The following is an 18,195-nucleotide window of genomic DNA, read 5'->3' as shown; positions in this document are numbered from 1 at the left end:
AATGGAATTTCTAGAGATTAAGAACTCAATAGAAGAAATTAAGAATGAAATAACCAGCTTAGGTAGTAGAGTTGACCAGATGGAGGAAAGAATCAGTGACTTCAAAGATAGAAACCTGGAAACGACACAGATGAAAGAAGAAAGAGACTTGAGACTTAAAAGAAATGAAAGAACTCTACAAGAACTTTCTGACTCCATCAGAAACAGCAATGTAAGAATAATGGACATACCAGAAGGAGAAGAAAGAGAGAATGGAACAGAGAATATATTCAAACAGATTGTTGATGAGAACTTCTCAAACTTTTGGACAGAACTGGATCCTCGAATCCAACAAGCAAATACAACACCTAGTTACCTCAATCCCAACCGGCTTTCTCCATGGCACATTGTATTGAAGCTGTCTAAAATCAATGACAAAGAAAGAATCCTCAAGGCAGCCAGGGAAAAGAAGACGGTAACCTACAAAGGAAAGCCCATTAGATTATCATCAGATTTTTTCAGCAGAAACTCTACAAGCCAGGAGGGAGTGGAACCAAATATTCAAACTATTGAAAGAGAGAAATTATGAGCCAAGAATAATATATCCAGCAAACATATCCTTTAGGTATGAAGGAGGAATAAAGACCTTTGCGGACATTCAGAAGCTGAGGGAATTTTCTAATACACGACCTGCTCTACAAGAAATACTAAACGAGGCTACTCGACCACCATCAACAGGGACAATTTGTGGCAACATAAAAAGGGGGAGAGTAAAGGCCTGAACCGGAATATGGGAATGGAGAAAGTAAGCGTGCTGAAGAAAATGGAATACTCTAAAATCACACTTTCTTTTACATAAAGTTAAGGGTACCCACTCAAAAAAAAGCCAGAACTGAAATATATACTGTAATAAAAGAAGACATAGAGGGAAACATCATAGAATGCCACCACACAGAAATAACAGACAACAACAAAAAGGCAAATAAACAATGGAGACACAGCCTTACCAGAAAACTAAAGATATAATGACAGGAAATTCTCACATATCAATAATCACCCCAAATGTAAATGGACTGAACTCACCAATAAAAAGGCACAGAGTAGCAGATTGGATCAAAAAACTAAACCCAACCATATGCTGTCTCCAAGAGACACATCTCAGCTACAAGGACAAGCATAGACTCAAAGTGAAAGGGTGGAAATTGATACTCCAAGCAAATGGTACCCAGAGAAAATCAGGTGTAGTGATAATGATATCACAAGAAACAGACTTCAGGGTGAAAAAGATAACAAGAGACAAAGATGGACATTTCATAATGGTAAAGGGGACTATACAACAAGAAGACATAACAGTCATCAATACTTACGCCCCCAGTCAGGGAGCACCAAAATACACCAAGCAACTACTAACAGTACTAAAGGGAGAAATTGACCAAAACACAATTAACTAGGGGACTTAAATACATCATTGACAGCTATGGATAGATCATCCAAACAGAAAATAAATAACGAAATAGCAGCCCTAAATGACACATTAGATGAAATGGACATAATTGACATATATAGAACACTTCGTCCTAAAAAATCAGACTATACATTCTTCTTCAGTGTACATGGAACATTCTCAAGGATGGACCATATATTGGGACATAAAATCAGCCTCATCAAATACAAGAAGATTGAAATCATACCAAGCATGTTCTCTGATCACAAGGCTTTGAAATTGGACATCCACTGCAAAAAGAAAGCAGGAAAAAACACAAATACATGGAGATTAAACAACATACTTTTAAAGAACAACTGGGTCAAAGAAGAAATTAGAGGAGAGTCAAAACACACATAGAAACAAATGACAATGAAAATACATCCTACCAAAATTTTTGGGATGCAGCGAAAACAGTTTTAAGAGGGAAATTTATATCATTACAGGCCTATCTCAAGAAACAAGAAAATCCCAAATAAATAACCTCATGTTACACCTTAAGAACTAGAAAAAGAAGAGCAAGTGAAACCCAAGGTCAGCAGAAGAAAGGAAATAACAAAAAGCAGAGCAGAACTAAATGAAATAGAGAATAAAAAGACAATAGAAAAACTTAATGTGACAAAGGGCTGGTGCTTTGAAAAGATTAACAAGATAGAAGACACTAATTAACAAAATCAGAAATGAAAAAGGGGAAGTTATCACGGACACCACAGAAATACAGAGGATCATCCAAGAATACTATGAAGGACTACATGCCACCAAATTCAATAACCTAGAAGAAATGGACAAGTTCTTAGAAACATATAGCCTTCAAGGCTGAACCATGAAGAACTGGAACATCTAAACAGACTGATCACCAGTAACGAAATTGAATCAGTCATCCAAAACCTTCCCAAAAACAAAAGTCCTGGACCAGATGGCTTCACTAGTGAATTCTACCAAACCTTCAAACAGGATCTAATACCAATCCTGTTCAAACTCTTCCAAAAAATTGAAGAAGAGACAGTACTCCCTAACTCATTTTATGAGGCCAGCATTACCCTGATACCAAAACCTGGTAAGGACAACACAAGAAAAGAAAACTACAGACCAATATCTGATGAATACAGATGCAAAAATCCTAAACAAAATTCTAGCAAATCGAATACAACAATGCATTAAAAAGATTATTCACCACAACCAAGTGGGGTTCATCCCCGGGGCACAAGGATGGTTCAACATCCGCAAATCCATCAATGTGATACATCACATAAACAAAATAAAGGACAAAAATCATATTATTATATCAATTGATGCTAAAAAAGCATTTGACAAGATACAACATCCATTTATGATTAAAACACTTAATAAAATAGGTATAGAAGGATAATACCTTAACATAATAAAGGCCATGTATATCAAGCCCTCATCTAATCTCATAATTAATGGTGAAAAACTGAAGCCCTTTGCTCTACGTTCAGGAACATGACAGGGCTGTCCCCTATCACCTCTGCTTTTCAACATAGTGTTGGAAATCATTGCCAGAGCCATCAGGCAAGAGAAAGAAATAAAAGGCATCCAAATTGGGAATGAAGAAGTTAAATTATCACTCTTTGCGGATGACATGATGCTATATATAGAAAACCCTAAAGACTCCACCAAAAAGCTGTTAGAAACAATCAACGAATATAGTAAAGTTGCTGGCTACAAAATCAACATACAAAAATCCATTGCATTCCTATATACTAACAATGAAATCTCAGAAAAAGAAATACAAAAAACAATTCCCTTTGCAATTGCAGCAAAAAGAATAAAATACCTAGGAATAAACTTAACCAAGTATGTGAAGGACCTATGTGCTGAAAACTATAAGACATTTTTGAAAGAAATTGAAGAAGACACAAAGAAATGGAGAGACATTCCGTGCTCATGGATTGGAAGAATCAACATAGTTAAAATGGCCATATTACCCAAAGCAATATACAGATTTTATGCCATCCCCATCAAAATCCCAATGGCATTTTTTAAAGAAATAGAACAAAAAATCATCAGATTTGTTTGGAACCACAAAAGACCCCGAATAGCCAAAGCAATCTTAACAAAAAAGAACAATACTGGAGGTATTGCACTCCCTGACTTTAGCTTGTAATACCGGGCTACAATAATCAAAACAGCATGGTATTGGCAGAAACACAGACACATAGACCAATGGAATAGAATTGAGAACCCAGAAATAAAACCACATAAATATGGACAGATAGTTTTTGACAAAGAAGCTAAAAACATACAATGGAGGAAAGACAGCCTCTTCAATAAATGGTGCTGGGAGTATTGGAAAGCCACGTGCAAAAGAATGAAACTGGACTGTTATCTGTCACCATGTACCAAAATTAATTCAAAATGGATGAAAGACTTAAGCATAAGACCTGACACAATAAACTGCATAGAAGAAAACATAGATACTAAACTTATGGACCTTGGGTTCAAAGAGCATTTTATGAATTTGACTCCAAAGGCAATGGAAGTAAAAGCTAAAATAAACAAATGGGACTATATGAAACTTGAAAGATTCTGCACAGCAAAAGAAACCATCGACAAAATAAAGAGGCAACTAACTGAATGGGAGATTTTTGCAAACAGTGCCTCCGATAAGGAAGGGGCTAATATCCAAAATATACAAGGAACTCATGAAGCTCAACAACAAAAAAATAAACAACCCAATTGAAAAATGGGCAGGGGACCTGAAGAGACATTTCTACAAAGAGGACATACAAATGGCAAATAAACATATGAAAAAATGCTCAACATCACTAATCATCAGAGAAATGCAAATAAAATCCACAATGAGATATCACCTCACCCCAGTCAGAATGGCTATCATCCACCAGACAAATAGTAACAAGTGTTGGAGAGGCTGTGGAGAAAAAGGAACCCTCATACACTGTTGGTGGGAATGCAGACTGGTGCAGCCGTTATGGAAGGCAGTGTGGAGGTTTCTCAAAAAATTACGAATAGAATTACCATATGACCCAGCAATCCCTCTCCTGGGTACCTACACCAAAAATCTGAAAAGATTTATCCGTAAAGACACGTGTGCTCCAATGTTCATTGCAGCTTTGTTTACGGTGGCCAAGACATGGAAACAACCAAAATGTCCTTCGACAGATGAATGGATAAAGAAGTTGTGGTATATATACACAATGGGATATTATTCGGCGGTAAGAAAAGACGATAAAGGAACATTTGTGACAACATGGATGGATCTTGAGAGTATAATGCTAAGCAAAATAAGTCCGACAGAAAAAGCAGAGAACCCTATGATTTCACTGATATGTGGTATATAAACCAAAAACAACAAAAGAACAAGACAGACAAATGAGAAACAAAAACTCGTAGATACAGACAATAGTTTAGTGGTTGCCAGAGGGTAAGGGGGGTGGGGGGAGGGAGATGAGGGTAAGGGGGATCAAATATATGGTGATGGAAGGATTACTGATTCTGAGTGGTGAACACACAATGGGATTTATAGATGATGTAATACAGAATTTTACAACTGAAATCTATGTAATTTTTCTAACAAATTCACCCCAATAAATTAAAAAATAAAGAAATAAAAAAAGAAAAAGAAAAGAAACAGATGATCTTATAGTAATGTAGTAGTTCTGCATAACTGAAAGCTCAGAGCACTGTTTTAGCTGTGGAGGAGACAAGAAACCTATTAGTTAATTAAGGACAAATACAAATGGAGAGGCACAAAGACTTGGTAGGAGAGGAATGTTGTTTTCTGTTTAGAATCCAGGAGAGAAGCAGTGCAGGGATTCCTAAGGTGGGAATCTGAGGCAGTAAAAAGTGTAACCAAAGAGAAGTTGACATTGTCACAAAACCAGTGTGATCTTTATTTTGAACTCTGGAGATACGGAGGGAAGGACTAATTTTAGAAGAAAAAAAAATTCAAGTTGGTATTTGTATCAGTGTTGAAACAGACTGAAAGAATGAACCAAGGTGACTCAAGTGCATTCATTCAAAATTACCTACTAAGTATTTATCTTATGGTGCCGAGAGACACCTTAGTGAAAAAGACCCAGTCTGAGCCTTCAAGTTTTCTTTATCATGGAAGAGACTGTCAAGAAGATAGTGACATTCAAGGTAGAAGGAACTAACTATTACTATTAAAACACATAAAAGCATTTGCAAGTACAGAGGAAGGAGGGATTCATTTGCACTCAGCAGTCAGAAGGAGAATCAAGAAAGGCTTGCAGGTTAAATAAAGGAAAGCAAAATGGGAATTGTGCCCTGAAAGATGATGGACCAAGTGGGGAAAATGGATTCTGGGCTGAAGGAACTGACGAGCAAAGGCACTGAGGCATGAAAGTGTTTTTCTTGGCAAAATACATCTGTGACATTTAATAGAATTTGGTTTTCTTTTCTTTTCAGGGATATGAACCCACATTTATTCACAAGATCAAACACAAACATATCCTGGCTAAGAACTATTTTTCTCAAATTCCAGTGCTGGCTTCATTTATGTTTGATGACGATGAAATAGAGATCAGAAAGCAATGTCCCACAGAAACAACACCTAATTTTGTAGAATGCCAGAGGCCTATTCGTTAGAAGACCCAGGAGTATTTGATGATCGGCATTTTTGTCCACTGCTAAAAGAGTAATACAGAGGTCACACAATCTGGAAATAGAATTTTATATTTTTACTGATTTTAATTGTTTTTCATAGTATCATAAGTTGTATGAAGAGAAAACATCACTATATTTATGATTTATTGTTACACAATTAGTGTTAAATTGAAATATTTTGTTACTAAAATTAATATTCTAAAGTAAAGAGAAAATTTTACGTATTTCCACATGAAAAACTTTAAAAATTTCAGGTGCATTATAGTTAAAATGAACAGACAAACAAAAGCTAAGCTTAACTTTTCAACCCAAGACATTTATTTTAGATAAAATGTAGTTATCGAAGAATAGTCAGTACTTGGGTGGGAGGAAACACAGAATCACCTTTCTTGATAATCTGTACAGGTAGAAGAAAAGACACTATGTTTTAATACAGGGCTTTGAAGTTTTATTTTTTATCTTCTACTTTCACTTTCCATCATTACAAAATCCCAGTAAAATAACTGAAACTATTTATAAACAAACAAAAGGTACATTCCATGCTGGAAAACAGTGGAACTCTCTTTTATCCTAGTGGGACACTAAGGAAAACCCCTAGAAGGGCAGTAAGGAAAACTCTGTAGGAGGATAAACTTGATCGAGTAAACTATACCAGTCTGTCTGTCCAATAAACTGAAGGAATGACCTTGACTGGATATATGCAAGAGAGGTACAATGATGACCATGGGTGTATGATTCAGTCTTAACAGGAAATCGGTGGTACACTGAAAATTCAAGGAGAGTTTATTCAGAAAGGGACTTAATATAAAATGTGGGCAGGCAGTGTGTAGGGAAACTTAAGGAACATTGCAGGAACCCAGGGCTTGTATCAGATAAGGTGTGTCTACCCCTAGTCTCGAAAGAACCTGGGGAGGGAGAGTTCTGGAAACCCAGAAAGAGAGTGTAAAGAAGATAACTGAGAGGATCAGTGACCAACTTTCAAGGGAACAGCCAGCTCTAGGTGATCTCATGAACTAGAGAAATAAATACTCTGATCTCACACTTCTCCTACGTCCAGTCTCCTGCTGGAGCTTCCCTTTGGCAGAACCACCCCCGCCCCCCAAAGTAGAAGAAGTAGAAGTCTGTTGACAATTTATACAGCTTCAGGACAAAGAGCAGAGTAGCTAAGGGGAGAGTGGATCTGGGTGGCTAAACAGAAGATAATCCAGCTAGAGAGAAACAATAAAAGTGAAGATCTATAAGTCAAGTAGCAATATTTCACACACATGCAACATAGTTATATATATGTATGTATTTAAGGTTAACAGCAAGGAAATACATATAAGAGAAAAACAAGATTAAAAATACCTCAGTGCATAAATTGGCATAGGTTGAAATTCTCTAGTAAAGGATAGTTATTCTCATATTACATCAAAAGAGTGAACTGTATACTGTGTGCCAGATGTGTACCCCAAATAAAATGACATACGTGTATAAAGGTTAAAAATAAAACTCCATCAGTCATATGCAGACAGACAACATAAAATTGGTAGCAGTAATACCAAGGGTGAAATTGGGAAGAAAAATAGCAGAGCAAAGGAAGTTATTTTGATAAATTATAATTCACAATAAAAATGAGTAATGAATCTCTATGTTAGGTACAAAAGTAGGTTTAGAAAAAAAGTCAGTCGAGGATTCTTCACAGGCTTCTTAATGTTTCTGCATGTTTTTTGACCAGAGGCACTAGTGCTTTTTTGAGACTCATTTTCAAGGATGTTTGTGTAGCAGGCAGTCTTGGAAGACAGAGATACTGTTACTGTTTGCTATAAAAGACTCGGAGTCTCTAAGCCCAGGATTTTTATATCCTGTAACACAATTCACTGTGTGCACGTGACATGTGGACTTGTGTCACCTTGAAGGAATTAGTACTAGTACAAAAAGCTGATATTCTGGCTGCTGCTATTCCTGTGAACAATAAATTGTGCTTTATCTCTGACCAGGAGTCTCATGTCTTCTGTCATCCATGAAATTATAGCAGGCTAACTTGTTAGCTTGCAATTAGGCTAGCATCGCAGACCCTTCACAGTTCTCAACACACTTAACCTTATAAATGAAAAAACAACAAAAAACAACAGACAAGTGAGTTAAGAAAAGGCTGTTTCTCTTCTCTTTCCAGGGAGACTGATTGCAGTTCTCCACCTTCTTGAAATGAGGCAGGATTAGGTAACATGCTTTGCCCAATATAGTACACGTAAAATTGTCTTGTATCACTTTTGAGCATTGAAGGAATAAATAATTCTAACTCTATAGATAATCCTTTTAAGCAATAGAAAAAGAATGACTACTTCCCAACTCATGAGGCCAGCATGTTCTTGATATCAAAGTTGTCAAGGATAGTACAAGAAAGAAAAGGATAGGCCATTTTCACAAAGAATATAGATGCAAAAACCCTAAGCAAAATATTAGCAAACCAAATAAAAAATATATTAAAAGGTAAAACAGCACGGTTTTTGCTGGATAGTCTTCATTTGCCTCTTCAGCTCTGCCTTGCCCCTTTCTCCTGTCTCTGCTCTGTGTCCTTGGAGTCTAAGCTCTATTCGCCGCTTTGAGGAGAACATAAAGTCAGTGGGAAGCATCAGCAGGAAATCTGAGGTCTGAAAGAAAGACAGTTTGGGGTACTCTCCCGGCTTCTTCCGTCTGATTTGTGGCCTGTTATTGTCGTCAGTGACTGGATTCGTCCGCCTAAGACCACATCTCTGGGTGAATGGTCAGCCCTCACACTCTACAACTCTGAATTCGGAGACTCATTCCTTCTCTTTCCTTCTTCAACTTATGGGTGATAATAGCTTTCTTTTGTCGCTCAGTTTAAGGCGGTACAGTTTTTCATTTCGATTTCCTTAAGTCGGGACCTCTCCTCTGTACACAGTCCTTTTATTCACTCCTCAGGTTAACCTGGGAGTGTGTCAGCAGGTTTCCTCCGGACCCTGACCAGAGCAGTAATGGGTACAAGGACTGGCCCAGCACACGGATTTTGACCTGGGCTCCTACGCTTAAGCTGCTTACATATTTGAAGAGCATGTGGATAACCTCCTTGCCTGGGGATATGGGACAGTGGTACTCTGCAGCATGCGGCAGCTTTACGATTACTCCACGTCTCGTGAGTGGTGGCATAGAATGGGGTCCAGATGGAGGATAAGGAAAGGGAGATCAATTAGCCAAGGTAGTCACTTTGATGACAAAGATGGTGGCATAGGATGTTATTTATACTAGAGAGGGTTCAAAAAGGAAAGGATAAATTCAAGGCCCTGAATGTCTAACAAAGGCCCAGGTAGAAATGCAGAAAGCTTTTATGATGATTCTAAAGAGTCAGAGGAGCATGGATAAGAGTTTCTTCCAAGGGTAGTATTCTAAAAAGGGTAATACAAAGGATTATATCAAGTTCAAGTTGATTACATAAACTGATGTTCTTGCCTAGAATTCAGGATTTAATATGTTTGGCTCGAGGGCCTGAGAATTGCTAGTACGTTCATTGAAGCCTGTACGTTCATTGAAGTGGCCTATCTCATTGAGCCTGAAAGGCCAGAGCTTGCCAGGAAATCATTACTCAGGAAGATGGATGGTTGGCTGCATCTATTACGTGCACCTTCCTCATGTACCTCTTACGGGTATCTGTACTCCATTACCAGCATCCTTGAAAAGCTCTGTGCTGACTGGTCCCTGTAGGCTGGGACAACAGTGGGTGTGCCGCAATGGAATTTAATAACCTGATTCAATGGGAATAATGCGATCCCCAATGATAGGAACCAGGGGTTGAAGCTTAACCATCAGGGAAAAAGTGAACAGTTATAAGAAGAAGCCTTAGGGGCACAGAGGTTTGACACTTCGGGGACGTGTAACAATGGTTAATTGATGACCAGGTTCATTAAAGTAGGCACAGCTATATTAGTATATTAATGTCCCTGGGCTTCTTTAACAAATTACCGCAAACTGCATGGCTTAAAGCAACAGGGATTTATTCTCACAGTTCTGGAGACCAGACGGCTGAAGTCAGGGCGTGGGCAAAGCCTCACTCCTGGACATATGGACGTATCTGTCCATGCTTCTTCAGGCTTCTGGGGCTCCGGCTGTTCCTCGGCCCTTTCGGCTGCATCCCTCCAGTGTCTGCTTCTGTGGCCACATTGCCTCTTCCTCTCTGTGTGTCGAGTCTTCTCTTCCTCTCTCTCTTCTGAGAATTGGATTTAGGCCTCACGCAGGTAATACAGGATGATCTCATCTCAAGATCCTTAATCAGATCTGGAGATGTCATTTGTCCAAATAAGGTCACATTCGCAGAGTACTGGTATTAGGACATGGACATATATTTTTAGGGGCCACCACTCAACCCACTATAACAGCCTACTGTGGTACTACTTGACATATGAGCAGAGAAATCCTAGCTCTAGAGGGCAGAAAAAAATTTACTCAAGGTGCTATAGTGAGAAATCATGGTCTCTTACAGAGCTCTCAAACTTAAACCATTTCACAGATGTTAAAAGACAAACTGAGGCATATATAAAATTAAGAGTTTATTTGAACAAAAATCGATTCAAATCCAGCAGCACCAAGCAGGAGATGGTTAGGAGCACTCCACCAGCAGGGTCTCGGGGAGAGACTTTATAGAAAAAAGGCAGAAGGAAAGGAAGGAAATTAGGGACTGGCTGTAGCTTAAAGCTCAGTTGGCTGTTTGTGACTGGTTATTCTTAGTGTTTCAATTTTGTAACCTTGAGGTATTTACAGGCTTAGATTTTGGTTTGCTTACTTAGGTCCCCATGGCATTAAAGCCACCTTATTCTAATGGCCTTCCTGTTTAATTAATTCTGATCTTCTATTGGCCTATAATAAATAAACTGTGTTATCACATCCACCCAGCCATAAAGTTGACCATACACAGCATCATGCTGTTGGGAAGTGGAAATGGTACACACAAAAATGCCCTAGCAGGTCAGGAAGTTACAAGTAAACCCAATGGGGTAGGTACTTGAGAACCCCAGGGTACACTCTCCTACTGCGTTTCCACTTAGCCCTCCACAAACAACGATGGCCTTACGGAGAGTTCCCTTGGTCACTTAAATGACAAAAATAAATCAGCTGATTCACAGAACGATCCACACACCACACTGTCAATAGCGAGTCTGGTTTAGAGAAGGGCCTGCACACATGCTGGCCTCTGTACAAGGGAAAGAATTGTCTCAGAGGGAAGGCTCTTAGGTGGTACATCTGGTTGTCCACGTTTGGTGTGGAACGGGAAACGGCTGGTGGTATAGATCTACAGAGATCCATGAGCAGTGGCTAAAAGGTTGCTCAACTGCAAAGAGACTTAGAAAGATGAACATTGGAAAACTGGTGAAAAGGAGTTTTGGGGGAGGTGCATGTGGACAGATGTGCCTTGTGCACGTAAGTGCATCCACATAGACTGTCTTGTGTAGGTGCCTGATGGCACCCACTGCAGAGGGAGCTGCCGGTAGCCCAGTGGACAAGGCTACTTCTCCGGTGGGTATGAGTCAGCCTCTTTCACTGGCCTTTCTGATGCTTGCTCCATGGGTTCCTGACAATGTCACTTGGATGGTATGAATGGGACTTCTCTGTGGGCTTAAGCACGGGGGTATTTCCTCACCAGGGCTGATTTGGCTACTAGTACAGCCGGGTGTCCAATTTACCCATAGCAGAGGATAATAATAAGCCATGAGGTAACAGTATTCCCCAGGGGAACTAGCTGACCTCTTGGTGGCTCTTAGAGTATGTATATTGGATCCTTTTTATCACTGAGAGAGCATTAATTGATTCTCAGTAATACAGATATTTAATATGTATGTGGATTGGTCTTTCTTGCCTACAGGATTTGTGTCCACACAATCATTCATGGACACACAGGAAGCCTTACTCCCCACTATGGTCTCACAAATTACATTGCCTTCAACCAAGGAACTCACTTCACAGAAGAGGAAGTGAGACAGTTGTTGAATGCTCACAGAATTTGCTGGTCTTACCCTGTCCCTATTACCCAGAAATATCTGGTTAGATAAAACTCTGCAATGACCTACTGGACAGTCAGGTACCATCTGGGTGACAACATGCTGAGAGGTTGAAGTGCTGTCCTGGCAGACGCAGGGGACACCTTAATTCATTGCCAGTGTGTGGTGTGTCTCCCTCACAGTCAGAATGAACAGGTTGGGAAACAACGTAGAGCTGGCTAATCCATGTTGCCTTTTCTCCTATCTTAAAAGTGCACAGAATTAGGAACGAAAGGATAAAGCTGAGCACAGCGCCTTTCCTTATTACACCACATAACCTATAGAAAAAATGGTCACTTCTCATTCCTTCAGTCCCGGACTCAATGTACTTGTAGGTCTTAATGCACAAGGGAAGAATTCCTCTAGGGAGCCCAGCAATATTTCCACGGAATTGACGTTTGAGATTCACAACAATTCTTTTGAGAGCCCAAATGGTTAAGTCAGTGTCTCTTCCTAAGCGAACAGGTTGTAATTTCTGTTTTCCCCAGGTTGAGAGGTACCAATACCTGGTTGAGAAAGAACATTTTTCATCTTTTTGTTTTTTTTGGTTGTAAGATTATTTTGTTCTCAACAGATCTCACAAGTAAGAGTCCCCAGCAACTCCTTGATATGAACATATAGTAGTACCAAATGATGTTTAGGTACTATATTATGGTATGCATAGTACCTGTTAGACGCAACGCGTCCTTTTGCTTTGTGGGAATGATGTATCATTCTATAATGGACATTATGAAACATCATTTGGGACTCTAAAAATGATCAGGCATTATATTTTAGAACAGTAATACATATAGTTAAAAGTAAGACTTTCCGAGGGAGACCTGAAAAAGTTCAGTCAAAAAAAGTAATGTACTGGATGATTTGGCCAGAGAAGAATGTGTATGCTTTTGGATGATGTGTCTATAGACGTCCGTTGATTGATGGGGGTGTTGAGTTCAACTCTGTCCTTAGTGATTTTCTGCCTGCTGGATCTGTTCATTTCTGATGGAGATTGAAGTCCCCAGCTGTAACAAAATAATACTCGTTCTTCTCTCCCACACTTTATATCACTGCTGTCATTCATTTCACTTATATATAAATGTGTACACTCACACACAATCGAATACGTTGTTGCTGTGGTTATTTTGAACAAACTGTTTTCCCTTAGATCAATTAAGAATACTGCTCCAGTAGGTTGTGATTCTTTGTATTTGTCTGTCATTCTCTCCAATATTGGAAGCAGAGATTTGTCCTGGGACCTCACTATTCTTATTGATCGAGGAAGAATTGTTGATTTTTTTCCATTTGTTCAGCTTTTTATTTTTTAGGATGGAGTGAGGACTTCCAAGATTTTTACATGCTGAACTGGAAACCAGAAGTCCCCTAGATGTTCTTGGCTTGGGAATTCTAATAATCTTTTTACCAACTTAAATTTAATGCACTGCAGATTTTAAAAAACATGTACGTATTACACCACATCTAATACACAGATTCACATGTTATCAATGAACGTCAATTTTAAAAACATATACCTTTAAACAATGTTCAGTCTTAAAGAGCCAGGAAGAAATATTTCCATTACTGTCCCCATAAATACAATGCAACTATGTAACCAGGAAAGGAAAATACATACTAAGCTATGAGCCTCACGAATGTGAACAGTTTGTGATAATGATAGAGTCATTGTCTGCTTTTCATGGCATCTTGTAGACAGGTGTTGCAAAATGTTTGTGAAACAGACTGAATTTAACTTTCTTCTCTTCCACATATAATGTAGAATTAAATTACAATCTCAACCACGACAGGCTAAAAGTGATTATTCTCAGATTTTAGGGAGCTGACATTTTTACATCATGTCAAAACTGAAATTAAGAGCATATCAAAATTGAATTCAGCGATGTTTAATCATCGCTGATTCAAGTGACTTAGTGTGAAGATGAATACAGGGGATATAGAAGCAAACCGATCTTGAACAGAGCAAGTTTTGCACAACTCAGATATCTACATTTTTCTGACTCTCCAACAAAGTAATATACTAGAGTGTGGTATTTCATGTCACCATTGGATTGTGAATTGAATTAGGAACAAGAACAAGTACTGAAAGATTGGATTATTTTTTTTCCCTAGTAGCTTTTCAAATTGCTATCATCTATACTTATAAGCCTATCTTTCTTTGGTAGTACACATTTTCAAATACTAGACTGCCTCCCCCTCCACTTTATTTTCCGCCTTCACTCCCCTTCTTCTGCTTATTCTAACCTGAGTGTTTTTCAAGGAGGAAGGTCAAAACAATTACAAGGTCAGCCCAACTATACTTCATTCATTCATTTACTAACTTATTCAATACATATTTTTGAGTGTAGTATACATCTGTTTTTATGGCTTGGGGCCACAGTGTGCAGTAAAATATTATCCCTGTAGACAGACAGATAAATAATTATAATCTTTCTGTGTCTTTTCATCTGTAAAGTGAGGTTGGCAATACTTCAGCTGCAGGATTACTAAAAATTTGAGTGTGTATGTAAACTACATGGAACACAGGAAGTGTTAAGTGTTTGTTAAAGGAAGGGTTAAGGTTTGCTTGCTTTCAGTGTGAAGACAGCACAATTTTCTTCATTTATTATTTCATATGCAATATGTTGATGGGATACACTCAGAATTGGTTTTACCCTCCAATGACTGATCATGTTCTTAGTGACAGACATGGATATTAACTGTGGAATAGTGACATGGCATTGTGGTAATTTGTCCAACAGTCACTGTGTTCTAATTTGACCCAAGACTCATCCCTTATCCTTATTGTTTCTTTTTATTCAAAACAGACAGAATTCTGCTTTTTAGGGGTGAAAATTCCAGGTGTATAAAGTGCGGACTGTTACTGCTGATACTTTGCAGCCCTGAATTTTACAAGAGTTCAAGAGGCTGTTAGGAATTTTCTGTGGCATTTGCTTAGCAAAACCTTCCCCAACTTCAAAGAGCTTTATGTGCAAATGGGTTGCGCCTTCTCTCCCACTCAGGTTGGCTCCCTGCTAAGGCTTGTGTTTGGCAGCTTCAGATGGTCTTCCTAGCCTGTATTTATCTTTCCCAAATTAGAGGCAGCTGGGCAATTTTAGGAAGACAACGACTCACTAATTCTCTTTTCTAATTTATAAAGCCAGTAATTCTCTCAACTTCGGGAAACTGATTTGGCTTTGAAACAGAGGACTGTATGTGGTCTTAAACTTTTTAGGCTTTCTTATTTTACCAATATTCTCTAACAAGGTGAAAGTTTAAAAAATATCAATTATTAGAATAAAAAGCATTGTGTATTGTGATAGTTCTGTTCTCCTTTCCTGTTTTGAAGTTAATATGAACAAAACGAACTGGAGTTGGTCTTCCATTGTAAGTTAGAAACTATTTAATTTCTGGCCAGCAAGTGGCCAGGAAAAGACCCTTGAGTTGAAGAAAACAATTTTAAGTTGCTTTTGAATAAATAATTCTTATTTGCTAAATAAAAACCCCAGCTGTTTTATATTAACAATATACTTTTGCAATTGTTTTCTTTGACGAAAATTTCAGAGATGTTAACTAGCTTAAGAACAAATTTAATATCGGCTGTCTTTTTCCCAGTTTTAAATCACATTATTATTTGACCTAACTCATCTTGATCTGCCTTTTAAACCATCTTTTCCTTGTGAATAACTCCTAGGGAAAAACTTAATTATGGAAGTAAAATCGCCACCTATTGGTCAGGCTCCTTCCATGAGGTAAGAAGTGTAGAGAAGGAAAGCAGTCTTGGGTATTTGACAAATCATAACAATATGTTGGTTTAAAAACATCACTACACTAATAAAAATGCTATGATAAGGAGTAGCAATGTTATTCTTTTAGTGAAAGTTATATTTTATATGGCATTAATTTGATAACCTTTAATTCCAAAGAAGTGTCCCCCAGCCCCCCTGTATACCTGGAAGGGGAAAACCTTTTCCTTTCTTCCCTTCTAGGTTCTTTGGCTGGTCTAATCATTAAATTGACCTCAGACAGATTAACAGGAGAAAAAAAAATATAATTACACATGTGTGGGAGCTGCAAGGCATGAGACTCGAGGGCACATCGGGCAGTTGAGACTTGTATGCCATCCTGAGCTAAGGAACGAGATATGGACCTGGGACCTCAAAGGGGAGGAGGGTGAGTCAAGGAGAGTAAGAAGAGCAGATATTTGGGGATTTGCCCTTCCTGACTGATAGGTCATTAATATAAAAAGTTACCTTTCGTCATAGCTCTCTTTCTGGGCCAGTCCCCCGTCTAAATTCTTGCAGGTAGTTAAGGGAGAGGTAAAAGTTTTTCTCAAATCTGTGGGGTCTTCACTGCCTTCAGTTCAAAGCAATCCACATGCTAAAGTAGCACATTTTGTGGTGGCCTATTTTGCTCCCCTTCATACCTATATTTGCAATGGTTGAAGTGTACATAAAGAAACTTTATTGCATCATATTATTGTCGAGGTAAAATTTGTAAACTGGGAGCTACATGAATATGACAATCAAGTAATAGAACATTTAGATTACCTCAGAAAATAGTTTCCTGGCCCTGTACAGTCAATTCCTACCCACCATAGTAGACACTATTCTGATTTCTGTTACCGCAAACGCAAAGGGTCCAACTTTGTGTGCATCCAAGCCAAAAAAACACACAAGCAGGAGTGTGGGGACAGAGTCCCAGAGAGCAGTTTCCAGGCTCTCGGCCTCACGTGGAAAGGTGCTGGCTCGGGTAGTAGATGGCCATCAGCTGTGACTATTTGGCCATCAGCTGTTACCGGTTAGCCATTGACCACTGATATAACTGCCCTTGGCTGAGCTAGTAAGAGCAGATTGCAATTAGCAAGGGGTTGGTTGGTTGGTTGGTTGGCAGACAAGCAGCCAGTAGATTGCGGATCGTGTGGCTCCTGCTTCCTGTGTCTCCAGCCCAGCCACCAGTGAGAATATAATGGTGTGACTCCCCTATCTATGGCTCCATGGATGTTCCTTTTTAGCCTCACCATTTCCTGCGTTCTTGTGTGGGGAGCAGGACTAGAGTCCCTGCATAACAAGGAGTTTGCAGCAAAGGAAGTAAAGGTTTATTTAAGGAGTTGGCGCCTCGCCCTGAGACACAGGTAAGGTAGTGCTCTCAGAAACCTGGCTCTCCCTGGCCACTAGTGGCTCGGTTATATAAGGGAAAATTATTAATCATGGTTGCTATGGGAGCTGGGGCCCAGGGCTCTGCTGATTGGTCGGGACCAAGGCAGGGAGCCACTGATTATGGCTTCAGGTCCTGGTGTCAGTCTTGGCCTTGTTTGGTCCAGTTTCCAGGGGATGAGGTCTGTGGGGCCGTTCCGCTCTCATGACTCCAGAGCTGGGACATAGCTGAGGCCAAGGCGTTAGCTTTGTTTGATTGAAACCTATTCTAGCTTGAGGTTCAGTTATTATATCCTCGTCACGGTTGACAGACCTGCAGCTTTATTCTTAAGTGAGTTTGACACTGACCAGAACCCAGTGTCCTAAAGGCTTAATGATTAGAAGGAGCGGACCTGCAGTATAAGCACAGGTAGGAGGGTCTGGGGAGAGAATGCAGGGGTCATCGTTCTAGCAGGCTAAACAGAGCGAGCTTGCATTAAAGCAGAATGCATGCGGAAGAGATGAACTACACGTATGGTTACAATTTCAACCATCAAAGATTAGCATTGGCAGTTCTTGAGTTTTATAAAGGACTCTTTTGTGCCTGGGTTCTTTTGCTCAATATCATATTTTCAAGATTCACTGGTGTTGCATGTATCAGCAGTTTGTTGACATTTATCTTTGAGTGATATATTATTTGGTTTATTTCCAGTTTTTCTTTTTTTTTTTTTGGCTGTTATAAATAAGTTGCTATAGACTTTCTTTTACTAAGCCTTTTTTTCAGACACATACTTTCATTTTTATTGAGTAAATAACAACAATTGAAATTGCTGGGTAATGGGATAGGTGTATGTTTAACTTTAGCAGAAAGTGCTAAACAGTTTTCCAAAATTGGTTGTGTGATTTTACACTCCTAACAATGTATAAGAATTTTATATGCTCTGCGTCCTCACCCGCGGTAGGTATCGTGGGCCTTTTGTTCATT

The 18,195-nt window shown here is 39.0% G+C and overlaps 1 protein-coding gene across 6 annotated transcripts in view; it reads left to right on the top strand.

The window, feature by feature from the left end:
- The window catches only part of IQUB (IQ motif and ubiquitin domain containing), a 196,249-nt gene that overhangs the window by 51,797 nt on the left and 126,257 nt on the right, over positions 1 to 18,195 (top strand). For 4 of the 6 annotated variants that reach the window (XM_081038564.1, XM_081038567.1, XM_081038563.1 and 1 more), the window contains one exon: positions 5,876 to 8,047. The exons of the other annotated variants lie outside the window; for them this stretch is intronic. In XM_081038564.1, coding sequence (XP_080894690.1) covers positions 5,876 to 6,055 — 180 coding nt within the window. In that variant the 3' untranslated portion in view covers positions 6,056 to 8,047. Of the gene's footprint in view, positions 1 to 5,875; positions 8,048 to 18,195 lie in introns of those variants that run through there. 6 annotated transcript variants of the gene reach the window in all.

The sequence above is a fragment of the Rhinolophus hipposideros genome (genome assembly GCF_964194185.1).
Source record: "Rhinolophus hipposideros genome assembly, chromosome: 25".
In the NCBI taxonomy this organism is placed as follows: Eukaryota; Metazoa; Chordata; class Mammalia; order Chiroptera; family Rhinolophidae; genus Rhinolophus; species Rhinolophus hipposideros.
Note: the sequence above shows the minus strand (reverse complement) of the source record. Positions and strands in the feature narration are given on the sequence as shown.